The sequence below is a fragment of the Capricornis sumatraensis genome, chromosome 18 (assembly GCF_032405125.1).
Source record: "Capricornis sumatraensis isolate serow.1 chromosome 18, serow.2, whole genome shotgun sequence".
NCBI lineage: Eukaryota > Metazoa > Chordata > Mammalia > Artiodactyla > Bovidae > Capricornis > Capricornis sumatraensis.
The window spans coordinates 30,835,397-30,861,553 of record NC_091086.1 but is presented as its reverse complement, the minus strand read 5'-3'; the positions used below and the strand labels follow the sequence as shown (position 1 = coordinate 30,861,553).

At 41.4% G+C, this 26,157-nt stretch overlaps 2 protein-coding genes across 2 annotated transcripts in view; one reads left to right on the top strand and one right to left on the bottom strand.

Annotated features, from left to right (window-relative positions):
• Positions 1 to 1,652: 1,652 nt before the first annotated feature.
• Positions 1,653 to 10,015, top strand: GZMA (granzyme A). The gene is made up of 5 exons (XM_068990697.1): positions 1,653 to 1,719; positions 5,357 to 5,495; positions 7,261 to 7,402; positions 7,600 to 7,869; positions 9,854 to 10,015. The coding sequence occupies exons 1-5, from the start codon at positions 1,653 to 1,655 to the stop codon at positions 10,013 to 10,015; spliced, it is 780 nt and encodes a 259-aa protein (XP_068846798.1).
• Positions 10,016 to 15,851: 5,836 nt separating this feature from the next.
• The window catches only part of CDC20B (cell division cycle 20B), a 68,976-nt gene continuing 58,670 nt past the window's right edge, over positions 15,852 to 26,157 (bottom strand). Inside the window, exons 10-12 of the mRNA XM_068990727.1 lie at positions 24,943 to 25,068; positions 23,720 to 23,837; positions 15,852 to 15,952 (exon numbers count right to left, since the gene is read on the bottom strand). Of these exons, the coding sequence (XP_068846828.1) occupies positions 15,852 to 15,952; positions 23,720 to 23,837; positions 24,943 to 25,068 (345 nt within the window). The remainder of the gene's footprint in view (positions 15,953 to 23,719; positions 23,838 to 24,942; positions 25,069 to 26,157) is intronic.

The following is a 26,157-nucleotide window of genomic DNA, read 5'->3' as shown; positions in this document are numbered from 1 at the left end:
ACTTCAAATGAGTGAACTTGATAGTATGTAAATTATATCTCAAAAGCTGTTAAAAATCATCATGAGGTATTTCCATGGGTGGTCCAGTGCTTAAGAGCCCCCCCTGCCAGTGCAGGGGCACGGGTTCCTCCCTGGTCTGGGAAGATCCCACAGGCCACAGGATGACTAAGCCTGTGCTCCACAACCACTGAGCCTTCGCTCTAGGGCCTGTGCTCCACACAAGAGAAGCCACTGCAAACAGAAGCTCCTGCACTACAGAGCAGCCCCTGCTCACTGCAACTAGAGAAAGCCCACATGCAGCAAGAAAGCCCTAGAACAGTCAAAAACAAAATCAATAAATACCTTTTTAAACATTACCATATGTCGAGGGAGGGTAAGCATATTCACATAAAAAGAAACAGAACTATATAAAATTTCCTTTAGGAAATTTTTCAGTAGCTTATAGTCAATTAAAAATTGACTTTTTTAGTCTGCATTAAAATTATTCACCAAAACCAGAAGCAGGGAATCCCACTATTTTACTGAAAATGATTCACCTTTGATGCACCAGTGATAGCTGAGAAAAAGAAACACAGGGGTCTCAGTGGGGTTTCCTTCCAAGGTCACGTGATTTCTGAAAAAGCAAGCTCTGAGTTTGAAAGCCTCAGGGTGTTAACTCTGGGGATAGCTGGTTAACAGCCAACACCCTGATCAAACACATTACTATTTATGTAGTATAATAAAGACCACATCCTCAGCTCAGAAAAAGAGCTGATGACATTTCTAATAGAAAGCATACTGAATACTGTTCCTTCAGAGACTGAGAATGATCCTTCTTATATCGGAACAAAATAGTGATATCTGACTCCCATTTTCCTTTGTTAGCTAAATCCAGAAAGAAGGAAGGGAGAAAGGAAAGGAAGGAGGGAGAGAGGAAGGGAAGGAGGGAGGGAGAAGAAATTCAGATACTCTCACACGTCTAAAGTTGTCAAGTCAAACCTTCAGGGAAGCACAATCAGAGGCCGGCCTGGAAAAAACCAGTGCTCCCTAACCCCACCAGCCTCTGTCCCCACCTGCCAGACTCCAGATAGGGGCACAACAAATTACCTCAACAAAGTGGAGAAGGAAAATCCAGGCCGGAGCTTATGAATAAATAAGATTCCCTCCTACATTTCCATGTGTACTTGGCCGATTCATTCTTGCAAAATCCTCGGCGATAACTAAAGAGACATTTGGCTAGTGACTAATTTTTAGGTGACCGATTTTAAATCTCTGATTAAAAACTATAAAGAGCTTTCATTTGTGATAGGTAATGGATAGAGAAGATAATGTTGCTGATGAAAACTAGAACGCTCAAAATCTCAGTTGAAACATTTGAGGTCTCTTCTTATATACTATCTTCTGATGGCAACAAAGCCCCATAGTCCCCGCCTGCCACGGATTTACAACCCTCTCCCTGCAGAGGTCCTCGCCGAGGGGGGTCACACCCTCTGGTGAGGAGCGATTACTCACCGTTCTCACTTGTGGGGTTCCTTTCCCTAATGCCTAACTTTGAAATGGGAAAGAAAGAAAAGAAAGGAAACCACATCCTTTGTACTCTCAGTGTATAAATAAGAGCTAGTCAAGAACTGAAAACAGATTTCACATTGATTGATGTGGGGACACCAGCCACAATGAAGAGCTCCTCTATCTTTCTGGCAGCCACTCTCTCGATTGTCGTTTTTCTCCTAATTCCTGAAGGTAAGACTGATCCTTGTCATTTCCGCTATAATAAATTAAGTAAAATGGAGTAGACTTTTTGGCAATATTAACTAAGTGTTCTAAGAGGAGGTTTTTTTCTGCAAGTCTTAACATTCTTCCTTGGATTCTACATATATCTTTTTTTTTTAATTTTTATTCATTCATTTACTTGGTTGCACTGGATCTGGGTTGCAACATGTGGGATCCTAGTACCCAGACCAGGGATTGAACCCGTGCCCCTGCATTGGGAGCACAGAATCTTAACCACTGGGGCATCTGGAAAGTCTACATATATCTTTATTTTAGAAGGAAAAATCCTCCTTTCTTCTTTATAATTCCTTTATAAAAGATAATGGAACCACCAGTGCTGCCAATGTGTGGCTTGCAAATTGCCCAAAAGGACTGTAAAAACAAGTAATCAAACAGACATAAAGCTCTGAAATTAGGAAAACAAATAGCACCTTTAAGGAAAGGAATAGCGACACCTCAGCCTTTCTTGCTGCAGAAAATCAACTGTACTTCAATAATCCATCAGTCTTTAAAAAAAAACCTGACCTAGATGTACCCCCCAAGTCAAAATGATTCAAATATTCATCATTATTTCTCTAGGCTAGTATGTCCTTGGGAACATTAGGACACGGGGAGCATCGACTCTTTGGCAGTGCTATAGAGTTTTGTATTAAGTGTATTCTTTGATGCACTAGGTAGTAACCAACTAGCCTGATTTTATGTGAGCTGCACAGGCATTAGTTTAAAACACTGTAAACTTCATGGGATTATCTCTAGAAGGGTAATAGGGTACAATAGCCCTGAGTAGCTCTAGAAATTCCCTAAAATCTTTCTAGGCACTGATAACGACTCTGGGGCTAGGCTGAACTGTGCCAACCAGTGTAGAGCTTGGGTTTTCTCCATGGTCTGGCAGTTTTTGGAGGTGGAAATAGTGGACAAGGGCTGATGGAACCTATCTTACCAAAAATTCCCAAGGAAGATCTCTGCATCTAAAAATAAGGAGAAATTTTAGAAATAATAAGGTTGCAGGAAATTAGAAACAGAAGAATGAACAGAATACTATTAATATAAGCATGGGCTTCCCTTGTGGCTAGGATGCTAAAGAATCCACCTGCAGTGCAGAAGACCTGGGTTCGATCCCTGGGTTGGGAAGATCCCCTGAAGGAGGGCACGACAACCCACACCAATATGCTTGCCTGAAAAATCCCCGTGGACAGAGGAGCCTGGCAGGCTACAGACCATGGGGTCACAAAGAGTTGGACATGACTGAGCAGCAGCAAAATATAAGCGTGTTCCAGCGACTATGTTAGAGCATGTTATTGTTGTTGTTTAGTCACCAAGTCACGTCTAACTCTTCTGTGAACCCATGGACTGTTGCCCATCAGGCTCCTCTGTCCATGGGATTTCCCAGGCAAGGATATTGGAGTGGGATGCCATTTTCTTCTCCAGGGGATCTTCCCGACCCAGGGATCAAATCCACGTCTCCTGCATGCAGGCGGATGGACTTCCCCCGCTGGGGAAGCCTATGTCCTATGAAACACTGAAACCAAGCAGATTAAAAAAAAATCCAATCGTATCTTTTCTTCAAAGGAAACAGCAAATGCAAATTACTCTGTTTCCTTCAGTCAGAGAGAGTAGTATGGGTTCCCAAATGGAACAGACACAGCAAAGCAAGATTTAATCCTCTAGACAGGTTGTCTCAATTTTTCTACACATTAGAATCCTCTGGAGACATTGAAACAATATTGACATCTCAGCCCTGGTCCTATCTGATTTTAATTTATTTTGATTCTAGGTAGGGACCAAGAATTGCTAGTTTTTAAAGCTTTTCACCTGTTCTAATTCCTCTTCCTGAATCCTAGTTTGTGGGAGATGAGGACTTTTTTCTGTGCTCACCAATCACAGGACTCTGCAAAATGAAGTATTGTACTGAGTTTACAATTTCTACAGCTCAGACAGTCCAAAGATGCATCTTTGGAATCCATCTCTTCATGATATCCGTCAGGAAAATTGAGATGTAGGTGAAGTTCTATTTGTTTCGCTAAGTTCCTTATCCTTTTACTTCTAGAGCCTAGGATTTCCCCTTCCCAACTCCCTTCTGGAAATGAGAGCCCTTCTGGACACCCATTTTCCCTGCCCCTCTCATCATTTACATCTCATTGTAAATCTGGCAATAAGTTGGCTTTATTAATAGAGAAACAGGCACAGTACCCTACTGAGAGAACCATGAGTCTTAGTCAATGGTCAGGAGCAATGCTTGAGAAGAATCCAAGAACATCTGGTGTAGAAGGTGGCACTGAGAGTATATCAAGAGGGCACAACAACCTTTCAACCAACAGGGATGGTTTACCTTGTGCTTCCATCTCAGTTCAGTTCAGTCACTCAGTCATGTCTGACTCTGCGACCCCATGAACTGCAGCATGCCAGGCCCCCCTGTTCATCACCAGCTGCCAGAGTCTATCCAAACCCATGTCCATTGAGTTGGTGATGCCATCCAACCATCTCATCCTCTGTCGTCCCTTTCTCCTCCTGCCCTCAGTAATGTCTCTGCTTTTTAATATGCTGTCTAGGTTGGTCATAACTTTCCTTCCAAGGACTAAGCATCTTTTAATTTTGTGGCTGCAGACACCATCTGCAGTGATTTGGGGCTTCCATTTCACTTTTCTCTAATAGTCTCTACTCTTGGTCTATCACCAAGGAAATTTGGCTAAAGCAGAATTCTCTCCTTATAGCATCTTCTCACTTCTCTTCATTAGAAAGGGGCTTAGATTAAACCACGTGGTTCAGTCTGGAGATTGAAGAAGAGTTTCAGGTGCGAAAGACAGTCTCTCAATTTATGAATGAGAAGGGTACAAATTTCAATAAGGAAAAGACTCATGATGACCAAAAAACTCATGCGTACAGTTACAGCTAAAAGGTGCTAATGCCAGTTTGTAAGCTGTGGTGTTTTGCAAGAGCTCGGGGTGAAAAGGGAGGTTTTCAAGCTTATAAAAGCAACTCTGCTTCCCCCAGATTAATACTTAGCCAGAAAAGGGGAGGGATGGGCAGACACCAGCAGTTCCTGTAGCACCAGTTACTGGTATAAACTCATGCACAGTTGTCTGCCCTTTACAAGTCCTGAGGCCTGAGGCCAGTGGCTGTGACAGATTTCCAGCCTGATAATCCCTGGACCTGCCAATGGCATGGCTTCTGTGGGTGAAAGAGCGAGACCTCTCAGACTCCAACAGGAATGGGATTTACATTCAGGTATCTGATCTGGGCTCTGCCAGTGGCTCCACGGTAAAGAATCCGCCTGCAGTGCAGGAGCTGCAGGCAACACGGGTTCGATCCCTGGGTCGAGAAGATCACCTGGAGGAAGGCATGGCAACCCACTCCAGGATTCTTGCCTGGAGAATCCCGTGGACAGAAGAGCCTGGCAGGCTACAGTCTATAGGGCTGCAAAGAGTTGAACATGACTGAAGAGACTTAGCAAGCACGCCCACATCTGAAATTGACATGAAGGGGTGGAATATGCTCTCATCCCTCCTCCTCTCTATGTGGGAAAAGCATGTCTAGCCTTAGAAACGTGATTATAAGTAGAGCTCTTTAGGGTGGTCACTGATATGACTTGTCTTCGTCTTTTGAATAGATCTCTGTGAAAAAATTATTGGAGGAAATGAAGTGACTCCTCATTCAAGACCCTACATGGTGCTACTTAAGGCAGAAAATATCTGTGCCGGAGCTTTGATTGCCGAAGACTGGGTATTGACTGCAGCTCACTGTGACCTGTAAGTTCTTGGGTTTAAAAAAAAAAAAAACTTTTGTGGAGATAGTCTAACTTGGGGGAATATCAACAAAGAGAGTAAATATCATTAAAGCCACAGGATCTTCACAGCATTTACATCTTTGCAGCTTGCTTTAAAACCCCAAAAGGGAGTTGAGGCCAGACTCAGCCCCAGAGAATCAGACCAAAGAAGAAGCAGCATCCAGAGCACTTTTGGAAGATCTCCTCCGGAGCCACCAGGCTCAAGGGCTGCAAGTCTTGGCTTCTGGTCTTGACCTCATGATGGTGCAGAAAGGCGAAAAATTTCAGTGTGCCCTCAGGGACCTGAGCACCACTGTCAAGTAGAGAAGGCTTCTTTTGAAAACCTTCCTGTTTCCTTAAAACTTTTCACACCTTCAGCCATTTCATAACCATGGTCAACCACGGCCTTCAAACCTCTTTGAGGACTGGTCTTTTCTTCCCTCCCTAAATCAAGCCTCTAAACTTGGGCTGTCCATTATGACAGCCTCTAATCATGTTGGTTACATGTGTTATCTATAGTTATATACATTTGCATTCATTAAAATTAAATCAAAGGACAAATTTAGATCCCCGGTCTCACTGGCCACATTTCAAGTCCTCAGTAGCCTACATGGGGCTCCATATTGGACAGTGAGGACTTATAGAACATTTCATCATCAAAGTATACTCTACTGAAAGCACTGTTCTAAGGTCTAAGTGAGACTAATATCAGCTGTGTACTGGAAAAACAGCAGTGTGAATATATTGTTGGTGTAGTTTATACTAAGTTATGAATGATACTGGCCTTCATCATTAATACATCAGAGAGTATCTTGATTTTATTAACCAAAATGAATCTTCAGCATGGAGTAAGAAAAGGAAGATCCGAAGGGGCCCCCCCTTTAGACCACCTTTCCCTCAAATATACACACTCAGTGCCATGCACATAGGGTTTTCCATTAAGCAGTCTATTTTTGAAAGTTTGCCCATTTAAGATAAGCTTGTTGTCCTCTTACTAAGATTTCTTCAGTGCGTTAGTTCTACAACTACATAGTGTCTTTTGCTTTTGTTGCTAGACCACTGAGACTTGTTTTCCAGTCATCTGCAACCAGATTCTCTATTACAACCAAAGGAAGGTTGAGGGGACAGCAGTATAACTCCAACAGAGATCCCAAGACTTGGCTTGGCTACCATGGAATTCTCTTTTTTTTTCAATATTTATTACATATTTATTTTAATTTTTGGCTATGCTGGGTCTCCATTGCTGTGAGCAGGCTTTCTCTAGTTGCGGCAAGCAGGAGCTACTCTCTTTGCTGTGTGTGGGTTTCTCCCTGTAATGGGTTCTCTTGTTGCAGAGCACAGGCTCTAGGGCCCACGGACTTCTGTAGCCATGGTGCACTGGCCTAGCTGCCCCACGGCATAGGGGACCCTCCCAGACCCGGGGTACAATCTGCGTCCACTGCACTGGTAGGCAGACTCCAACCACTGGACCATCGAGGAAGTCCTCCATGGAATTCTCTTATCATTTGATTTTCAATGAACCTAGTTCAGCTTGTTATAAATAAGCTGCAGGTCAGCATGATGATAATGATAAATTCATAAACAATTCACTTTTATTCTTAAAAGTATACATTTTTTTCTGAGTCACAAACAGGTATTTCCACAGCAAGCACATTTATAGATGGCACAATGAAACTGATCAGCCCATAATATGCTTAGCTCCTATTTTAAAGAGTTAACCAAATTAACAGTATTGCATCTGTTTTCAGGAACCAGAAATCCCAGATCATTCTTGGGGCTCACTCAATAAGCAAGAACGAGCCTGAAAAACAGATCAGGGTTGTTAAGAGAGAGTTTCCCTATCCGTGCTATGACCGGAACACACATGAAGGCGATCTTAAACTTCTAAAGGTACAAACCTTTGATTTTACTTTTGATTGATTCAAAAGTCATAGAAGCTCCTACAGTCTGGCTTCTGACATGGAAATCTTTTTTAGTGGCCTGATAACTGTATGAGAGGGTCCCTGGCAGTTGGGCTAGAACTTAAATTTTAAAAGTGACATTTTTATTATCTTGTTCTGTTAACTCTTTTGCTTACCTTCCAACAGCTGAACAAAAAAGCAACACTTAATAAAAACGTGGCTATCCTTCGGCTCCCCAAAGTGGGCAGTGATGTGAAAGCAGGAACTGCATGTCGAGTTGCAGGGTGGGGACAGTTTAACAACAATTCCCCTAAGTCCGATATTTTGAGAGAAGTCAATGTCACCATCATAGACAGAAAAATCTGCAATGATCAATCACACTATAATCATAATCCTGTGATTGGACTGAATATGATTTGTGCTGGAAGCCTCCGAGGTGGAAAAGACTCCTGCCATGTAAGTAAAATAAGATCCCAAACTTGAGCTGTTGGGTTAAGTCATGCAGATATAGAGAGTGTGACGTCATGCTTTGCGTTGGCTTCTACAGGGTCCTAGTGCTTTTTAAAAGAAGTCTGATAAAACTCCAGTCAAATAAATTAATGTTCTCAGCTCAGATGAGTTGTTCATCAAAAATAACAAGTTCACTGCTAGTGCCTGGGTTGAACTACTTGCATATTCTTAACTTTATATAAAAAACCACTAAGAAGCAATTTTTGCTCATTTTTCATGTTAACGTATATAGATCTAAACTGAAAAAAAATATGTAACACTCAGGAGAGCTGAAGTCAGGGTTCATCTAGGGCCTTCAGTGCCTTTCCCCATCTGAGCACCCCCTAATAATTCCTCTGCCATTTAGCCAGGTAAGTCTGAAATGCCTACATTCCCAAGACTGACTGAAGATCTTGGAGTAAATTGCATAGCTTCCTAGAGCCGAGCTCGACCTTTGGAAACAACTTCCAAGCACTCCATACCAGAGAACATGCAAGCCTCCCTCTCAGTGTGCCCTGAGAAGGGGTGGGACAGGTCTCTGCTTAAAAATAGGGGTAGAAGAGCATTTGACTAAGGTTTAAGCCCTGAGCACTGGTTTGTCCCTTCTCACCTCACTGGGATGGAACTGCACTCTCAGAACCTTTCGTTTGCAGAATTCCAGGTACAAGCCTCAATGACTCTTCATTGAGCAACACCAGTCATCCCTAAAGCCACAGCAGGGAAACAGCCAATCGGGTCTCTAAACTTTAAATATCTTTAAATATGCTGATCTAGAGTTTCTTGTGGCTTCCTTTGTGGCTCAGCTTGTGTAGAATCCACCTGCAATGCAGGAGACCTGGGTTTGATCCCCGGATTGGGAAGATCCCCTGGAGAAGGGAAAGGCTACCCACTCCAGTATTCTGACCTAGAGAATTCCATGGACTGTATAGTCCATGGGGTCACACAGAGTTCCTGGAGAGAAGGCAAGGTCACATACTGGGTAGTGCAGTCACAAGAACAAAGCATGACTTACAGCTAACTGAAGCCCCCCTCCTAGGGAGGGAGCTCTGAAGTATAATCAGTGACTTCCAGGAGCATCCATCTAGCATCAGATGCCTAAGAGAGTTAAGAGGAAGAGTGAAAGAATAGTGCAAATTCCACAAGAGTAGTACTTTTCATCTATTTTGTTCACTGACCTAGTCCTAGTGTCTAGAAGACTGCATGGCACCTGGTAGGTACTCCATGAATATTGACTAAATGAACAGTGTTTGCTAGAGAAGAAAGGCATTTGTGGGAGTTTGAAGGGATGGACCTCCAAGGTCTAATTTTAATATTCACTGAGCCTATGATAAGGTGATAGACACAAGCTTTACCATGTAATTTTCCCTTCAATGGTTACTGTATTGATGAATTGATGAAGTTTGAGTCTTTCACATTCCATATGCTCTTAAGAGGTATAACTTCTTTCATTAAATGTTTCTCATTAAACAAAGAGAGAGAGAGATTCAAGGGAGCAATTTCTGTTTGAGAAGGTGAAGAACGAGTTGCTTTGGTTTTGTTCCTTTGAGAAGACAATTAACTCCCAGAAGAACTAGAAAACATAACTTTTATTTTTTGCCTCAATGGCCCATCTGCATTTGACTGTTTTATGCTTTGAGTTACTCAGTATTTTGAGAAAATGACAAAAAGGAGAGTTTCTAAATCAGAGAGTTTATCCCAAAATCACTGGATTCCACAAATAATAATTCAAGTTTCATTTCAATTTTCACTGCTTTGTAAACAAATCAAGAAAAAAAATTGACTATATCATTGAATATTCCTCAACATTTTGGTTTTTTAAGCACTCGTCATCGAGTAAGTCAAGGTTGGTCTTAACTTCATGTTAAATGCTTCACATTGAATGGCATTTCTTCCATGCTGCTAGTGGTCACACTTGATGCTGATCTCCACCATTCCTCTTGTTTTCCCCAAGGGAGATTCTGGAAGCCCTCTGATATGTGAAGGCACTTTCAGAGGCATCACTGCCTTTGGCATTCCGAAGAGATGCGGAGACCCTCGAGGGCCCGGCGTCTACATCCTTCTCTCAAAGAAACACCTCAACTGGATAGTTAAGACTATGAAGCAAGCAGTTTAGATACTTGTATTTCATTTGCTGTCACTTGTTTAAAAACTGTATTGAAGTATAGTGGATTTACAATGTTGTATTAGTTTCAGGTGTACAGCAAAGTGAATCAGAGTTACACATATATCCTCTCTTTTTCAGATTCTTTTCCTATATAAGCCATTACAGAGTATTAAATAGAGCTCCCTGTTCAGGTTCTTATTAGTTACCTACTTTAAATAAACTGATAGTAGTATGGATATGTCACTCCCAGTCTCTCAGTATATCACTCCCCCATCCCTGATAACCTTAAGTTTGTTTTCTACATCTGTGACTCTACTTTTGTTTCATCAATTAGTTCATTTTACCCTTTTTTTTCAATTCCACATACATGTGATATCATATGATATTTGACCTTCTGTATCTGACTTACTTCACTCAGTATGACAATCTCTACATCCATCCACATTGCTGCAAATGGTATTACTTTGCTCTTTTTTATGGCTGAGTAATATTCCATTGTATATATGTACCACATCTTTATTATCCATTCCTCTGATGGACATTTAGGTTGCTTCCATGTCCTGGTGATTGTTAAGTGGTGCTGCAGTGAACATTGGAATGCACATATCTTTTTGAATTATGGTTTTCTTCAGATATACACCCAGTGCTGTCATTTCTTAATTTCATTATAAATAAAATCAACTTCTATCACTGTACTTGTCTCCTATAACATATAGCAGGCAGATATCCACCAGCAAAGTGGAACAGAGTAATACAGAGATCTTGTGGATAACGCAAGGGACAGATCAAGGGACCAGGGTCAGCCGTGTAATCCATGTGACAAGTGACATGCAAATTTGACTTGAATTATTCACTTCACTGATTCAGTGGGCCGGGCCCAGCAGAAGGAACACTAAGGTCAGTCTGTCTAGTAACAAGTACAGTCAAGGGCCCAGCAATTCTGCAAGAAACAGAAGCAGCCAATCTGGAGTATTTGGATTAAAAGGAAATATTTGCCCTTCACAGGCCATTGTTCCACATCAACACTTGCTACTCAGATTTATATACAAGAACCTGAGCCCATTGGGAGAAGCAGAAACAGGAAATTCCTTAGAGTATTTTTCAAAGCAGGCGAGAAATGGAAATTAAAATTCTAGGGAACATTAACAAGGCACTTAGCTAGAGAAAGTCAGCCTCCTTTCTCAGTAGTTTGAATTTAAGCTTTGGGTTAGCTAGGTGATTTCTTGGTTCTCCTTGTCCTTGAGCCTGGGTAGGTACAATCAACATGGTTATGGTGGCTGCCATCTCATACTAGGGAGTGAGTGCTGAATCATGGTCTGAAAGTTTCCTTTGGGAGAGAAACCAAGATGTTCATTCAGCATGCTGAACATAGTGGATAGTCATCAGCCCAGTAGCTGCATCAAGATGAGATTATATGAACAGATTCCTTTGATTTCCATCAGTTCACTTTGGAATATAAATCTTATGTGTGTGTATGTATACATTTGTAAACATATACATATAAACACATGGTATGTCCAAACTAAGAACGTACAGCAACACTGAGACAGCTTCTTAAAACAAATGAAAGGACATAGCTTACAGACTAACCAAAATACTGGTCCACTGGTTTTCAACCATGGCTGCCCATTAGACTTACCAGGCTCTTTAAAATGACCAATGTCTATGCCTCACTTCTATTTTTATTATTATTTTTTTTAATTTTGCTTTATTTTACTTTACAATACTGTATTGATTTTGCCATACATTGACATGAATCCTCCACGGGTATACATGAGTTCCCAATCCTGAACCCCCCTCCCACCTCCCTCCCCATATCATCTCTCTGGGTCATCCCAGTGCACCAGCCCCAAGCATCCTGTATCCTGTATTGAACCTAGACTGGCGATTTTGTTTCTTACATGATAGTATATATGTTTCAATGCCATTCTCCCAAATCATTCCACTCTCTCCCTCTCCCACAAAGTCCAAATGTCTGTTCTATACATCTGTGTCTCTTTTGCTGTCTCCCATACAGGGTTATCGTTACCATCTTTCTAAATTCCATATATATGCATTAGTATACTGTGTTGGTGTTTTTCTTTCTGGCTTACTTCACTCTGTATAACTGGCTCCAGTTTCATCCACCTCATTAGAACTGATTCAAATGTATTCTTTTTAATGTATGCCTCACTTTTAGAAATTTTTATTTAATTTGATGAGAACCAGGACAAAGTGTTCTTTTTATGTTTCCCCAATGATTTTAATATGAAGCTGGTGATAAGAACCCTTATATTAGAAATGAAATCTCATGCTGATATCTAAAAGAGACAAGAGAGTCACTAGGATGATATTTTAGATGTCTGCTATAATCCATAATTAGGATTTTAATAGCAATAAGAAGATGGATGGAATATGCTCTACTGGCAACATTTATTACAGATTTTGAAGTTCACTTAAAAATAGTTGTGTGAAACTCTTGTTCATTGCTGGTGGAAGTGTAAATTGGTAGAGTTTCTTAGGAAAATTGACAGTGTCTATTAAAACTGAATAAATACATATGCTCTGACTTAACAATTCTTACTCTTGGGTATAGTCCAAACAGAAATGAGGGCTTTTCTCCACCAAATATGTGTTTGAGAATGTCCATAGCAACTTTATTCTTGAAAGTTAAAATTAAAAATAAATGTCCATCTATAATAAAATAGAAAAACAATTGTTGTATATACAATGTGATATTATTTAGCAATTAAAAGACCAAACTATAGTTACATGCAGCAACAGTAACTACTCCTACAAATTTAATGTTGAATAAAAGAAACCAGACTCCACATAAAAGAATATTTACTGTATTATTCCATTTATTGAAGATTGGCAAAAAGAAAAACTAATTCATGGTAACCAAGGTTGGAATAATGGAGGGATGTTGACTAAGTGACACAAAGAATCTTCTGGGGTAAAAGAAATGTTCCCATCTTGATCTGGATGATTTACTCAGATCTTGATCTTAATCTATTCATAAATTAAATACATTAAGCTATACACTTAAGATTTATATCCTTTATGTGAATTATAACTCCATAAAAATTTTATACTACACAATTTTTGTAGCTAAATCTTCTGTTTTGTGTATTGTCTGAGTTCATTTTTTCTTTACTGAAACCATATTCCAGACTTCCATAAAACTAACAGCGGTAAAAGATACATTGCTGTTTTTCTTAAATGAGAACCTTGTTCACACACCAGTATTAATTGAGAGAAGTAATCTTTGGTCCTTTGGTCATGTCTTAGTCTCATGAGATTTTTAAGAGAGATGTAGCCATATCAGAATGGTGGGGGAAACTGGAAATGGTCTCACCATTTTGCTCCTTTCCCTGCTAAACTTTTTCTTATAGTTTATACTTGGCTAAATAAGATCAAATGACAGCCATTATCTTAAAAAAGAAGAGTGTGCATTAGAGGGATGTATCACATTTGCACTTTTTGGTGACCTAAAATTTTGTAAGGTAAGAATTACTACCACTACCAAGCAGATTTTCTGAGTTTAAAAACAGGGTAAAGAACAGAATACATTGTCAATTTGTCAGGAGAGTCCTAATACTCCTTGTATTTACTATTCCACTTTTCAATTATCAAGGCATTATTTGGGCTTCCCTGGTGGCTCAGAGGTTAAAGCGTCTGCCTCCAATGCAGGAGACCTGGGTTCGATCCTTGGGTCGGGAAGATCCCCTGGAGAAGGAAATGGTAACCCACTCCAGTATTCTTGCCTGGAGAATCCCATGGATGGAGAAGCCTGGTAGCCTATAGTCCACGGGGTCACAAAGAGTCAGACACAACTGAGTGACTTCACTTTCACTTATTTGGTATTATTTTTTTGAAGAGAGATATTAAAGGAGTGTGTGTGTATTAGTAAAAGCCATTTATGATAAAGTAATAATTTAATCAACATATGTTAGTTGACACATGCAAAACATTCCAGAGGGCACCAAAAAATATAACATGTGCTCCCTCCACTCCTCGATACAATTTTGTGAAAGAAATAAGCATGCTGAAGTTTAAATAAAGATTCCCATACTAATAAAAGATTTTTTAAAACAATTAGAATAGTTATAATAACACAAAGTAGGTGACACAGGCTGATACCAAGAGTTCAAAGCCAGGTAACATTATTTCAAAACACTTCCTAGAGAGGATAGGACTTAAGTGAAGGTACAGAGCAAAGGAACTGAGGAACAGGAATTCCAGACTGGATGAGAGCTCCAACAAAGGCATAAGGCAGGAAATCATGACAGCCCAGCGATAACACAGGAGGTGAGTGAGGGTTACCGTTAAAAAGAACAGTGACCTGATGGAGCTTCAAAAAACCTTAGTAGCTATCAAATCCAAAGCCCTATTTGCAAATATCGTGGCATACCCAAGGTCACTCAGTAAGTTTATGGCAGAGCCTAGTTAAGTATAGGTCCCCTAACTTCAGATTCTGGGCTCAGATTCCAAGGTTGAGGTCAAGGGGGTTAGATGATGGGGAGTCACTGAGAGTTTATGAGCAGGGGACTGGGAGGATCAGCACAGTGCTTTTAGAAATTAAACCTAACAGTAATGTGGAAACCCATGAGGCAATTGCCACAAATTGGTCATCAGGTGTGTAGGATGTTACTGCTGCTGCTGCTGCTGCTGCTAAGTCACTTCAGTCGCATCCGACTCTGTGCAACCCCTTAGATGGCAGTCCACCAGGCTCCTCCGTCCAAGGCAAGAGTACTGGAGTGGGTTGCCACTGCCTTCTCCGAGGAGTTACTAGGGTGAAACAAAAGATAGAGAACAAGGAGAAAACTGAATAACCAGGAGGCTCCCTGAGTGATGGGATGGCTAGGGTAAGAGGAGATCATGAGGAGAGAAAAGGGAGTCTCAAGGAAGTCCTTGTCTGGAGGAAATAATCCGTATGCTTAATCCATATTAAAGTTAGTTTCTCAGTCATGTCCGACTCCTTGTGACGCCATGGACTATAGCTCACCGGGCTCCTCTGTCCATGGAATTCTCCAGGCCAAGAATATTGGAGTGAGTTGCCATTTCCTTCTTCAGGAGATCTTCCCACCTCAGGTATTGAACCCAGGTCTCCCACACTGCAGGCAGACTCTCTACCAACTGAGCCACCAGGGAAGCCTTATGCTTGACACAGAGGCGCACTTTAATCAACATTTAAATGAGTAAGCTGTGCTTATTCAAGTGAATAAGTTGTGTTTTTAATGTATTGAGTTTGAGCTAAAGACAGAAAAGGATCTCAGTGAAGAAATAACCAAGGGACTTCCCTAGTGGTCCAGTGGTTACAACTTCAAGTTTCCACTGCAGGGGTATGAGTTTGATCCCTAGTCAGGGAACTAAGACCATGCCACACCACACAGCCAAAATAGAGAAAAAAGAAAAAAAAAAATTTATATATATATATATAATATATATATATACATATACATATATATATATACACACATATATCTCCAGAGACCCAAGTATAAGGCTGGAGCTTAGAAAAAAAGTGAAGGGGGAAAGAAGAGTTTACAAATCATTGCAGTAGATATTCTTGGGACTATATCAGTGAAAATGCATCTCTAACAAGGAGGAGACAGAGAGAGAAGAAGAAAAGCGGAGGAGGAGGAAAGCAGAAAGAGCACAGAATGAGACAACATCTGGAAGTTGTGGTGGGATGAAACAGAGCAAGTAAAGTAACCTGAGAAAAAGGTCAGGGGAACAGGCATTCACCTCAGGAAAAGCGCCATCTTGTTTGAGCCTCGTGACAATGCCATGGAGAAGGCAAGGCCAATATCATTATTCTCGTGTCAAAATGAGGAAGCTGAAGCCGGGAGGGGCTGAGTGACTAGCAGCAATTCCATATGCAGGCTGTGCCATCCGCTGCAGCAGAAAAGACTCGGGTCTGGTCTGGACTCAAAGCCAGGTGTAGCACTCGGCCTCGGTGGTCTGTGGGAAGACAGACAGACAGCTCATGTTCCGTGTGTCAAGGGCTGTTGCCTAGGACTGGGAAGCAACCTAAGCTGGGGGCCATGAATCCCATCCCAGGATAAAGGGCTTCTCCAAACACCTGCCACATTTGGGGCTGGCGCTCCCACTGCACCTTTGCCAAGAAAACACAGTCAGCGTGGGCTCTGGGGAACAGCCTAAAGTGGCCAAGTTCTGCTTCACCGTTGCCCCTTCAGGGTGTTTCCCCCTTGTATTAGATCCCTGGGGCTGCTGTAATAAATTACCACAAGCTGCATGGCTTAAGACAACGGAAATATATTCTCTCACAAGCCAGAAGTCCCAAATCAAGGGGCTGGCAGGGCTGGCTTCCTCTGGAGACGCCATTCCCTGCCTCTTCTATTTCTGGCAGCTGCTGACCGTCCCAGAATGGTGGCCACATCACTCCAGTCTCTGCTTCAGTGGTCAAGTCGCCTCCACTTCTGTGTGTCTGTTCTCCTCTGTGTGCCTCTTATAAGATGCTTGCTATTACATTTAGGGCCCATCTGGATAATCCAGAATGATCTCATCTCAAAATCCTCAACTTAATTACACCTGCAAAGACCCTTTCACCAAATAAAGTTACATTCCCAGGTTCCAGGGACTTGACTTGGATAGCTCTGAGGGGACCAGCTTTTAGTTCCCCACAACCTCATGCCTTCTACCATTATTAGTTCTATCTTCTCTACTCCACCAACTCCCAGGAATTCCCTTGGCCATATTCCTACCACATACCCCATCCCTCTTTTTATCCTCCCCTGAAAGTAACCCCTTTAGGATCTTGGTTTCAAGAAGCTAATCAAATAAACTCATGCAGCTTAATGGAAAAGGATACAAAAATCTGTCCCACAAAGCAAACATGAGCCTTTTGTGTGAAATTCTGAGGACAATACCCCTCTTTCTGTTATCCAACTGACCACTTCTCAAAGAACATTCTGTGAGACAAAAGTTTTATATGAGGTTGTTCGGTATTTAAAAATGAAATGAGTCTTTAATGATCATGTTAATTTGGGAGCTCCAAGTTAAGAAAATTAAACAGGATTCCTTATTTCAAAACTGCTATATGCATTATAGGGCTTCCCTAGTGGCTCAGTAGGTAAAGAATCTGTCTGTAATGCAGGAGACCCAGGTTTGATCCCTGGGTCGGGAAGATCCCCTGAAGGAGGAAATGGCAATCCACTCCAGTATTCTTGCCTGGAGAATTTCATGGACAGAGGAGCCTGGAGTGACAGTCCATAGGGTTGCAGAGTTGGACACAACTGAGAGACTAATACTTTCATATGCATTATAAATATTTGGGAGAAGAGGCTATAATAGGCAGCATTTCTGAAACCTACTTGGTCCTTTTGACTTGAGCCTCTTAAAGGACTAATGTTCCTCGGAAAATAAACCTATCCTAATCCAACAATGACTTTCATGATCAAAACTTTACATGGAAAGAGACAAAGCTGACTCCATGAAAGAAAGCTGGAACTAGGACAAAGTAGGAAAGAAGTAGGGGATATGTTTCTGAGTGGGTAGGCATTTGGGGGCACAAATAAAATCAAATGAGATGGGTGGTCACCCCCTCATAGAGCAGTATGGCTTACAATTCAATTGAGAGCTGGAATTTCAGAAATAATCTTGTTCTCTTGACACAAGATTCTCAACAGCAAAGAGTATAGCTACACTATTCCACTCCTAAAGGAGACATTTCTTAGATACTTAGGGCTTTTTCCACCTACACACAGAACTCCCAGTGCTCTCCTTCATGCATACACAGACACATACAACACACACAGAGACACCCCCCAAGGACACGGGATTGGCCCTAGGCATGTTGGTGCATAAAAAATGTTTAAATTCATTGATATAATGCCATCCTTTTAATTTAGAGTTGAAGAAAAACTTTAAGAATATCAAACGCTTTGTTCAAAGTCACACAGCTTGTTAATGATAGAGCCAGAACTAGAATCCAGTTCAAAGTTTTAACTGTTTACCATGCTCCAAACTCAGCATTAAAAAGAGTTTCTTTTTCTATTAAAGGCCAGTATCCATTATTAAGCTGGGAAAGATTGAAAACAAAAGGAGAAGGGGTAGCAGAGGATGAGAAGGTTAGATGTCATCACTGTCTCAATGGACATGAATCTGAGCAAACTCTGGGAGATAGTAAAAGACAGAGGAACCTGGCATGCTGCAGCCCATGGGGCCACAAAGAGTCAGATAGGACTGAGTACACACACACACACACACACACACACACACACACACACCATATAAATGAAAAACAACTTAATTTAGTTAGGAAAATATAGATCGTTCAGACTGGTTCCAAATAGGAAAAGGAGTACGTCAAGTCTGTATATTGTCACCCTGCTTATTTAACTTCTATGCAGAGTACATCATGAGAAACGCTGGACTGGAAGAAACACAAGCTGGAATCAAGATTGCCAGGAGAAATATCAATCACCTCAGATATGCAGATGACACCAACCTTATGGCAGAAAGTGAAGAGAAACTAAAAAGCCTCTTGATGAAAGTGAAAGAGGAGAGTGAAAATGTTGACTTAAAGCTCAACATTCAGAAAACGAAGATCATGGCATCTGGTCCCATCACTCCATGGGAAATAGATGGAAAAACAGTGGAAACAGTGTCAGACTTTATTTTTGGGGGGCTCCAAAATCACTGCAGATGGTGACTGCAGCCATGAAATTAAAAGACACTTACTCCTTGGAAGAAAAGTTATGACCTACCTAGATAGCATATTCAAAAGCACAGACATTACTTTGCCGACTAAGTCTGTCTAGTCAAGGCTATGGTTTTTCCAGTAGTCATGTATGGATGTGACAGTTGGACTGTGAAGAAGGCAGAGCGCCAAAGAATTGATGCGTTTGAACTGTGATGTTGGAGAAGACTCTTGAGAGTCCCTTGGACTGCAAGGAGATCCAACCAGTCCATTCTGAAGGAGATCAACCCTGGGATTTCTTTGGAAGGACTGATGCTAAAGCTGAAACTCCAGTACTTTGGCCACCTCATGCGAAGAGTTGACTCATTGGAAAAGACTTTGATGCTGGGAGGGATTGGGGGCAGGAGGAGAAGGGGATGACCGAGGATGAGATGGCTGGATGGCATCACTGACTCGATGGACATGAGTCTGAGTGAACTCCAGGAGTTGGTGATGGACAGGGAGGCCTGGCGTGCTGCAATTCATAGGATCACAAAGAGTCGGACACGACTGAGCGACTGAACTGAACTGAACTGATACTAATGCTTTAAAATTAAACCTAAAAAGAAAATTCTATTCAATAAATATAATCAGTGATAAATACTCATGCGTTCTTTATTATGTGCATTAAGATGAAAAGGAAGGAGGGAGAGAAAGTGGAAAAAGAAATAACAGGGGGAAAGTCCAAATCTTTTATAGAACAGACTTTGAAAAATATCTTGACTTAAAAAAAGATGGACAGCTACTTCCAGAACTTGTTAGGAAAATGGCCTTTGGATGGAAACAAAAGCATTCTTGAAATACTTCTTTCACATTCATGACAATCTTAGTTTACTAGATAGAAGGAAATGCCACCTTATTTCAGATGAAGTTCTTGTTTGGAATTTACATTCCCACGTTCCAAGAGTACTACTGTCACTGGAAGCATTGAAAGGTTGGTTTTCTTTATGCAGCAACAGCCATAAGTGAGCCCACGTACTGACACATGTGTGATGGACTGATGGAACTTAGTCAAAGGCCAGGTCTCACTTATAAGCTAGAAAGTCAGCTACCACTGTTTCAAAGCTTAGAAACTACAGCCTTGGCGGGGTGGGGGGCGTAGCGGGGTGGTGGCGGGGGCGGGGGCAGGGGAGGGTTGGAGGGGAAATTATAAGGCATCTTTCTTCTATAGTCAGGCGGATGAGAACCTCTTTAACTAAAATTTTCCTCCAGAGAATTACGACTGCGGGTAACAGGATCAGAATTACTAAAAGCATGACCATAATTGAAAATAGCTTCTTTCCAGCTTTTTGACCACAATTCATTGTCAAAACTACATTTTATGTGGCGACCCCACACATAGACATGCAAATGTACTGATGACAATGACAAAAGTTTCATAAAATAAAACCTACTTTTCCATTTTCCCATTCTATACCATTCTACTTCTTTTTTTTTCAATGCTGATCTTGACCCATGATGGAAATACTGACTCACAGTAAAAACACATAGAAGCTGAAGACCTCAGCAGCCCCACACCATGTGGCATTGTCCACTGAAGGGTGTTCATGGAGCAAGATCTTGAGATGTTCCCATACAAAGATTTCCCAAAGAACTTCAGTTCAGTTCAGCTCAGTCACTCAGTCGTGTCCGACTCTTTGCGACCTCATGAATCGCAGCACACCAGGCCTCCCTGTCCATCACCAACTCCCAGAATGCACCCAAACTCGTGTGCATCAAGTCAGTGATGTCATCCAGCCATCTCATCCTCAGTCGTCCCCTTCTCCTCCTGCCCTCAATCCCTCCCAGCATCAGAGTCTTTTCCAATGAGTCAACTCTTCGCATGAGGTGGCCAAAGTACTGGAGTTTCAGCCTCAGCATCAGTCTTTCCAATGAACACCCAGGACTGGTCTCCTTTAGGATAGATTGGTTGGACCTCCTTGCAGTCCAAGGGATTCTCAAGAGTCTTCTCCAACACCACAGTTCAAAAGCATTAATTCTTCAGTGCTCAGCTTTCTTCACAGTCCAACTCTCACATTCATACATGACCACTGGAAAAACCATAGCCTTGACTAGACGGACCTTTGTTGCCAATGTAATATCTCTGCTTTTTAATATGTTATCTTCTGCTGCTGCTGCTGCTGCTGCTAAGTCACTTCAGTAGTGTCCAACTCTGTGTGACCCCATAGATGGCAGCCCACCAGGCTCCCTTGTCCCTGGGATTCTCCAGGCAAAAACACTGGAATGGGTTGCCATTTCCTTCTCCAATGCATGAAAATGAAAAGTGAAAGCGAAGTCACTCAGTCATGTCAGACTCTTAGCGACCCCATGGACTGCAGCCTACCAGGCTCCTCTGTCCATAGGTTTTCCAGGCAAGAGTACTGGAGTAGGGTGCCATTGCCTTCTCCAATATGCTATCTAGGTTGGTCATAACTTTCCTTCCAAGGAGTAAGCGTCTTTTAATTTCATGGCTGCAGTCACCATCTGCAGTGATTTTGGAGCCCAGAAAAATAAAGTCTGACACTGCTTCCACTGTTTCCCCATCTATTTCCCATGAAGTGATGGGACCAGATGCCATGATCTTCGTTTTCTGAATGTTGAGCTTTAAGTCAACTTTTTCACTCTGCTCTTTCACTTTCATCAAGAGGCTTTTTAGTTCCTCTTCATTTTCTGCCATAAGGGTGGTGTCATCTGCATATCTAAGGTTATTGATATTTCTCCCGGCAATCTTGATTCCAGATTGTGCTTCTTCCAGTCCAGCGTTTCTCATGATGTACTCTGCATAGAAGTTAAATAAGCAGGGTGACAATATACAGCCTTGATGTACTCCTTTTCCTATTTGGAACCAGTCTGTTGTTCCATGTCCAGTTCTACCTGTTGCTTCCAGACCTGCATATAGGTTTCTCAAGAGGCAGGTCAGGTGGTCTGGTATTCCCATCTCTTTCAGAATTTTCCACAGTTTATTGTGATCCACACAGTCAAAGGCTTTGGCATAGTCAATAAAGCAGAAATAGATGTTTTTCTGGAACTTTCTTGCTTTTTCGATGATCCAGCGGATGTTGGCAATTTGATCTCTGGTTCCTCTGCCTTTTCTAAAACCAGCTTGAACATCTGGAAGTTCGCAGTTCACATATTCTTGAAGCCTGGCTTGGAAACACCAAATGATTCCTCTTGGAGATTCCCAACACACGTAATGTATCAAAGGCTTTGAAACATCATTAAGAAAGAAAAACTTTTCTTATTTAACTCAGAATTTCCAAATTTATCTGACCACATGATGTGCATTTGTAAAACAATCTTCCTGCTAAATGCTTTAGGGAAATATTGTACATAGAAGAAACTACTGAGTTAGAGATGAAAATTAGTGTCTAAAAGTTCAAAATTAACTGCATCTTCTCTAACCAAAAACATTGGGAGAAGACAATGGCACCCTACTCCAGTACTCTTGCCTGGAAAATCCTATGGATGGAGGAGCCTATAGGCTATAATCCATGGGGTCACTAAGAGTCAGACACAACTGAGCAACTTCACTTTCACTTTTCACTTTCATGCATTGCGGAAGAAAATGGCAACCCACTCCAGTGTTCTTGCCTGGAGAATCCCAGGGATGGGGGAGCCTGGTGGGCTGCCATCTATGGGGTCACACAGAGTCGTACACAACTGAAGCGACTTAAAGGAAGGAGGAAGGGTTAAATGTACTCCCTGCTGTCTAATATTTTAAAAGTTCACAAATCATTAAAACTAAAAAGTATAACTTATTATGACCAGAGAAATGAAAAAATAATAAAAGCACTAATACCTTATTTATTCTGAGCATCAGCAAATTCATGCAAAAGTTATCTATCAGTACTCCCACCTAAGTTTTAAGGCTTGATTTAATGTTTCCCTAAACTAAAAAGGTCTGGTTAATTGTAATTAATATATGCCAAGGACCACCTCATGCTTCTCCTACACCCATTCTGGCACTGATATGGCTCTGTCAAGAGCTGTCTGTATTTTTATTCACCAAGTCACACAGTATAACAGCTGAAGGATAGAAAGTTATTTTGAGGCTAAGCAGAGCTCTAGCCAGGATGAGCACCAGAAGCAGGAAGACTCTCTGTTGAGGCGTTTTGTCATTGCCAAATAACATTCCCAGAATCTCCAGAGAGTCATGGTATCATCACCACCTAATATCGTGTATATTTGACTTTTGTCTACCTCCTCCCACAGGAGTATAGGCTCCAAGAGGGCAAGGATATTGTCTGTCTGGTTCACCTGTGTATGCCCAGCAGCATCAAAATTGCCTGGTACATAATAGACGCTTAGTATTAATAAATAAATGTTGGATAAATACATTTGAGGGATGATCAGAAAATGAGTTGAGTGGCAAGAGGAAGAAGACAGAATATATAATCAGAGGTCTACAAGAGACTGGATGGCAGTGCCCTGTTCCTTCAACAACCAACACTTCTAATTTCCTCAGCCCCCCTTAATATTTCAGATTGCACCCAAAGATAATTTAAGACTCTTGAGAACAAGGTCCGAGTCCTGTTCTCCATCATGAGGTCTTGCTTTCAAGAAGTAGCCAGTAAGTGTTTACAGATCCACACCAGGAAACAATATCAGTCTGTCTTGAAAGGGCAGAGGCTCCCCCAGAATCTCATGCTCTGGAATGGTCTCCCCGCATAGAATAATGTCTCACCCTTTGCATATTTTCTTATCTTCCACACATTTTAGCACAGCTGGTTTTTCTTCCAAATAGGGTAAAATGAGTTATAATGCTAACTCCAGAGTTCAGAAACACAGTTTGAAAACTGTCCACAATTATCACTTCATTATCCCTACACGTATGCAAAAAAAAATGACCATTATAAGTGATGAACAATCTTAGTCAAATTCAGAAACACTCATCTATCCCTGAGGTGTGGTAAGTAGGGTTTTTCCCCCCCAATAAAATATATACTTCAAAGAACCAAAAGAAGAAAATCTTCCATTCATAGCTTTTTCCACCAATAACAGCTCACCATGCAATAGATACATGTCATTTTACCTACTTATATACTTACCAAAAAATCCACGTGACCTGGCCAGACCAGGACAGGTCCACACAGTCACATCATTCTTGGGAGAACCTTGGCCAGTTGCAATCTCCTTTGTCTTAGGTAGCCAGGTTAGGGAACAAATCTGTAATAATGACCCCCAAAATATAGAATTATGGCAATTTCTGACTCATTGAATGCATTTTAAACTAAGTTTAGGCAGTATGTTCTGTCCACATCTACTTCCAGTCTACATATAGGGTTAGGGTATTAGAGGAATTACGTTAGTTCCAGGTAAGTTTATCCCAAAGCAACAAAAAACTAAATATACAAAGAGACTTAGGCACAATGAACCTATGAATTGAAGTGGACTATGATTATTTTATTTTCTTGAGCTCCAAAGTTACTGCAGTCAGTGACAGCAGCCATTAAATAAAAAGACACTTGCTCCTTGGAAGTAAAGCTATGACAAAGCAAGACAGCGTGTTAAAAAGCAGAGACATCACTTTGACGACAAAGGTCCATGTAGTCAAACCTATGGTTTATCCAGTAGTCATGTGTGGATGTGATAGTTGACCATAAAGAAGGCTGAACATCGAAGAATTGATGTTTTCGAATTGTGGTGCTAGAGAAGACTCTTAAGAGACCCTTGGACTGCAAGGAGATTAAACCAGTCAATCCTAAAGAAAATCAACCCTGAATATTCATTGGAAGGACTGATGTGGAAGCTGAAGCTCCAGTACTTTGGCCACCTGATGCAAAGAACTGACTCATTAGAAAAGATCCTGATGCTGGGGAAGACTGAGGCAGGAGGAGAAGGGGACGACAGAGGATGAGATGGTTGGATGGTATGATCAACTCAAGGGACATGAGTGAGGAAACTCAGGGAGTCAGTGATGGACAGGGAAGTCTGGGGTGCTGTGGTCCTTGGGGTTGCAGAGTCGGATACAACTTAGCAACTGAACGACAACAGCATGATCACTGTCCAGTCAGACTGCTCCCAATTTTCACAGTTAAAGCAGAGGTGAGAAAGAAAATGAAAAAAAAAAAAAAAAAAAGAATACACAAGTTAAATTAACTTGCAACTCACAGGTGAAAAGGGTTTTACAAAAGGAAACTCTTAAGAGCTGAAACTCCTATAGACTCAGCAGCTAAAGAGAGGTGTGTTTGGGTCCTATGCTCTATCATATATTAGTTTCACAAGATTCCAGAAGATCAGAATGAAGGTGAACTCCAGAAAAGACATTTACCTGTGAGTCTGTGCTTGGGGTCTGGATGCTTTGCCCAGTATTTATGTCCAGGATGTGTAAGCGTCCATCCTTCATTCCTCCTCCAACAGCGAGGACTTCAGTCTGCCAGGGACACCAATCAATGGCCTTTAAAGTTCCAAATAATCACACAGGCAGGTCAGCTTCGGAGGTGAACTCATGAATGAGATGCACACATATAACCAGAAGTTCCAGAGGTCTGCCCCCATGGCAGATCTCCAGAACCTCTGATCCAAAGGCAAGAGCTACTGCCCCCTCCAGAGATTACTTCTCATGGACTAGAAATCACCTATTGTCTTCTTCAAATTTAGGTAACAAGTGCAAGTATTTTAAACAGAAAAATTACACAATAATATGTTTGAAAAGCTACATTCAACATATCCTCTGGGGCAAAAAATCTGCTGCTAAAATATTTGACATGTACCTCTAGAATCTGATTACAAAATGCAGTCTTCCTCTGGTTTGTCTACCTGTGTCATTAGGTTCTAGGTCAGAGAAGAGAACAGAAGAGAATGGAGAGCTATACCTGCTTGCTCGCAACACAAAAAATCTTGTTTCAAATCTTAATGAAAGGTTGCTACGAGCTGTGAACGACACCAGGATTCATGTCTTCTGGAAGAGAGGGATTTGAACCAGGGCCAGAGACAAGGCTTGATCACTCAGAGCTTTTGTATAACAAAGCTTTATTGAAGTATAAAATAGATAGAGAAAGCTTCTGATATAAACATCAGAAGAGGACAGAAACAGTGCCCCCTTGCTAGCTTTTAGCAAGGCATTTTGTACCTGTTAGCAGCTTGCTAATCGGATAAAGGAACACCTCAAAACTGAGAGAGCTGGACCAGGCCCCTCTCCCACAACATGCATTTGAGATAGCACTGACACAAAGTGAGTCATCCCCAGTCATAAAGCAATTCACATGAATCTTGAAGAAAGGCAGATCTCCAAGCAAATACATGGTTTCCTTAACATAGCTTAAGAGAACATTTCCATGAGTAAGAGGTACTAGTTTGTTGATCTATTATGAGTTCAAGGTTTGAGTCTTGGGCGAACCAATTTGAAGAAAGGCAGATTCCAAGGCAAATACATAGTGTCATTAACATAGCTTAAGAAAAGCTGTTAACATTTCCATAAGAAAAATCACATTGTTTAGCTCAAGGCCTGGGAAAAGTTAAGTTCAGGTTGAACCAGGTGTTGCCA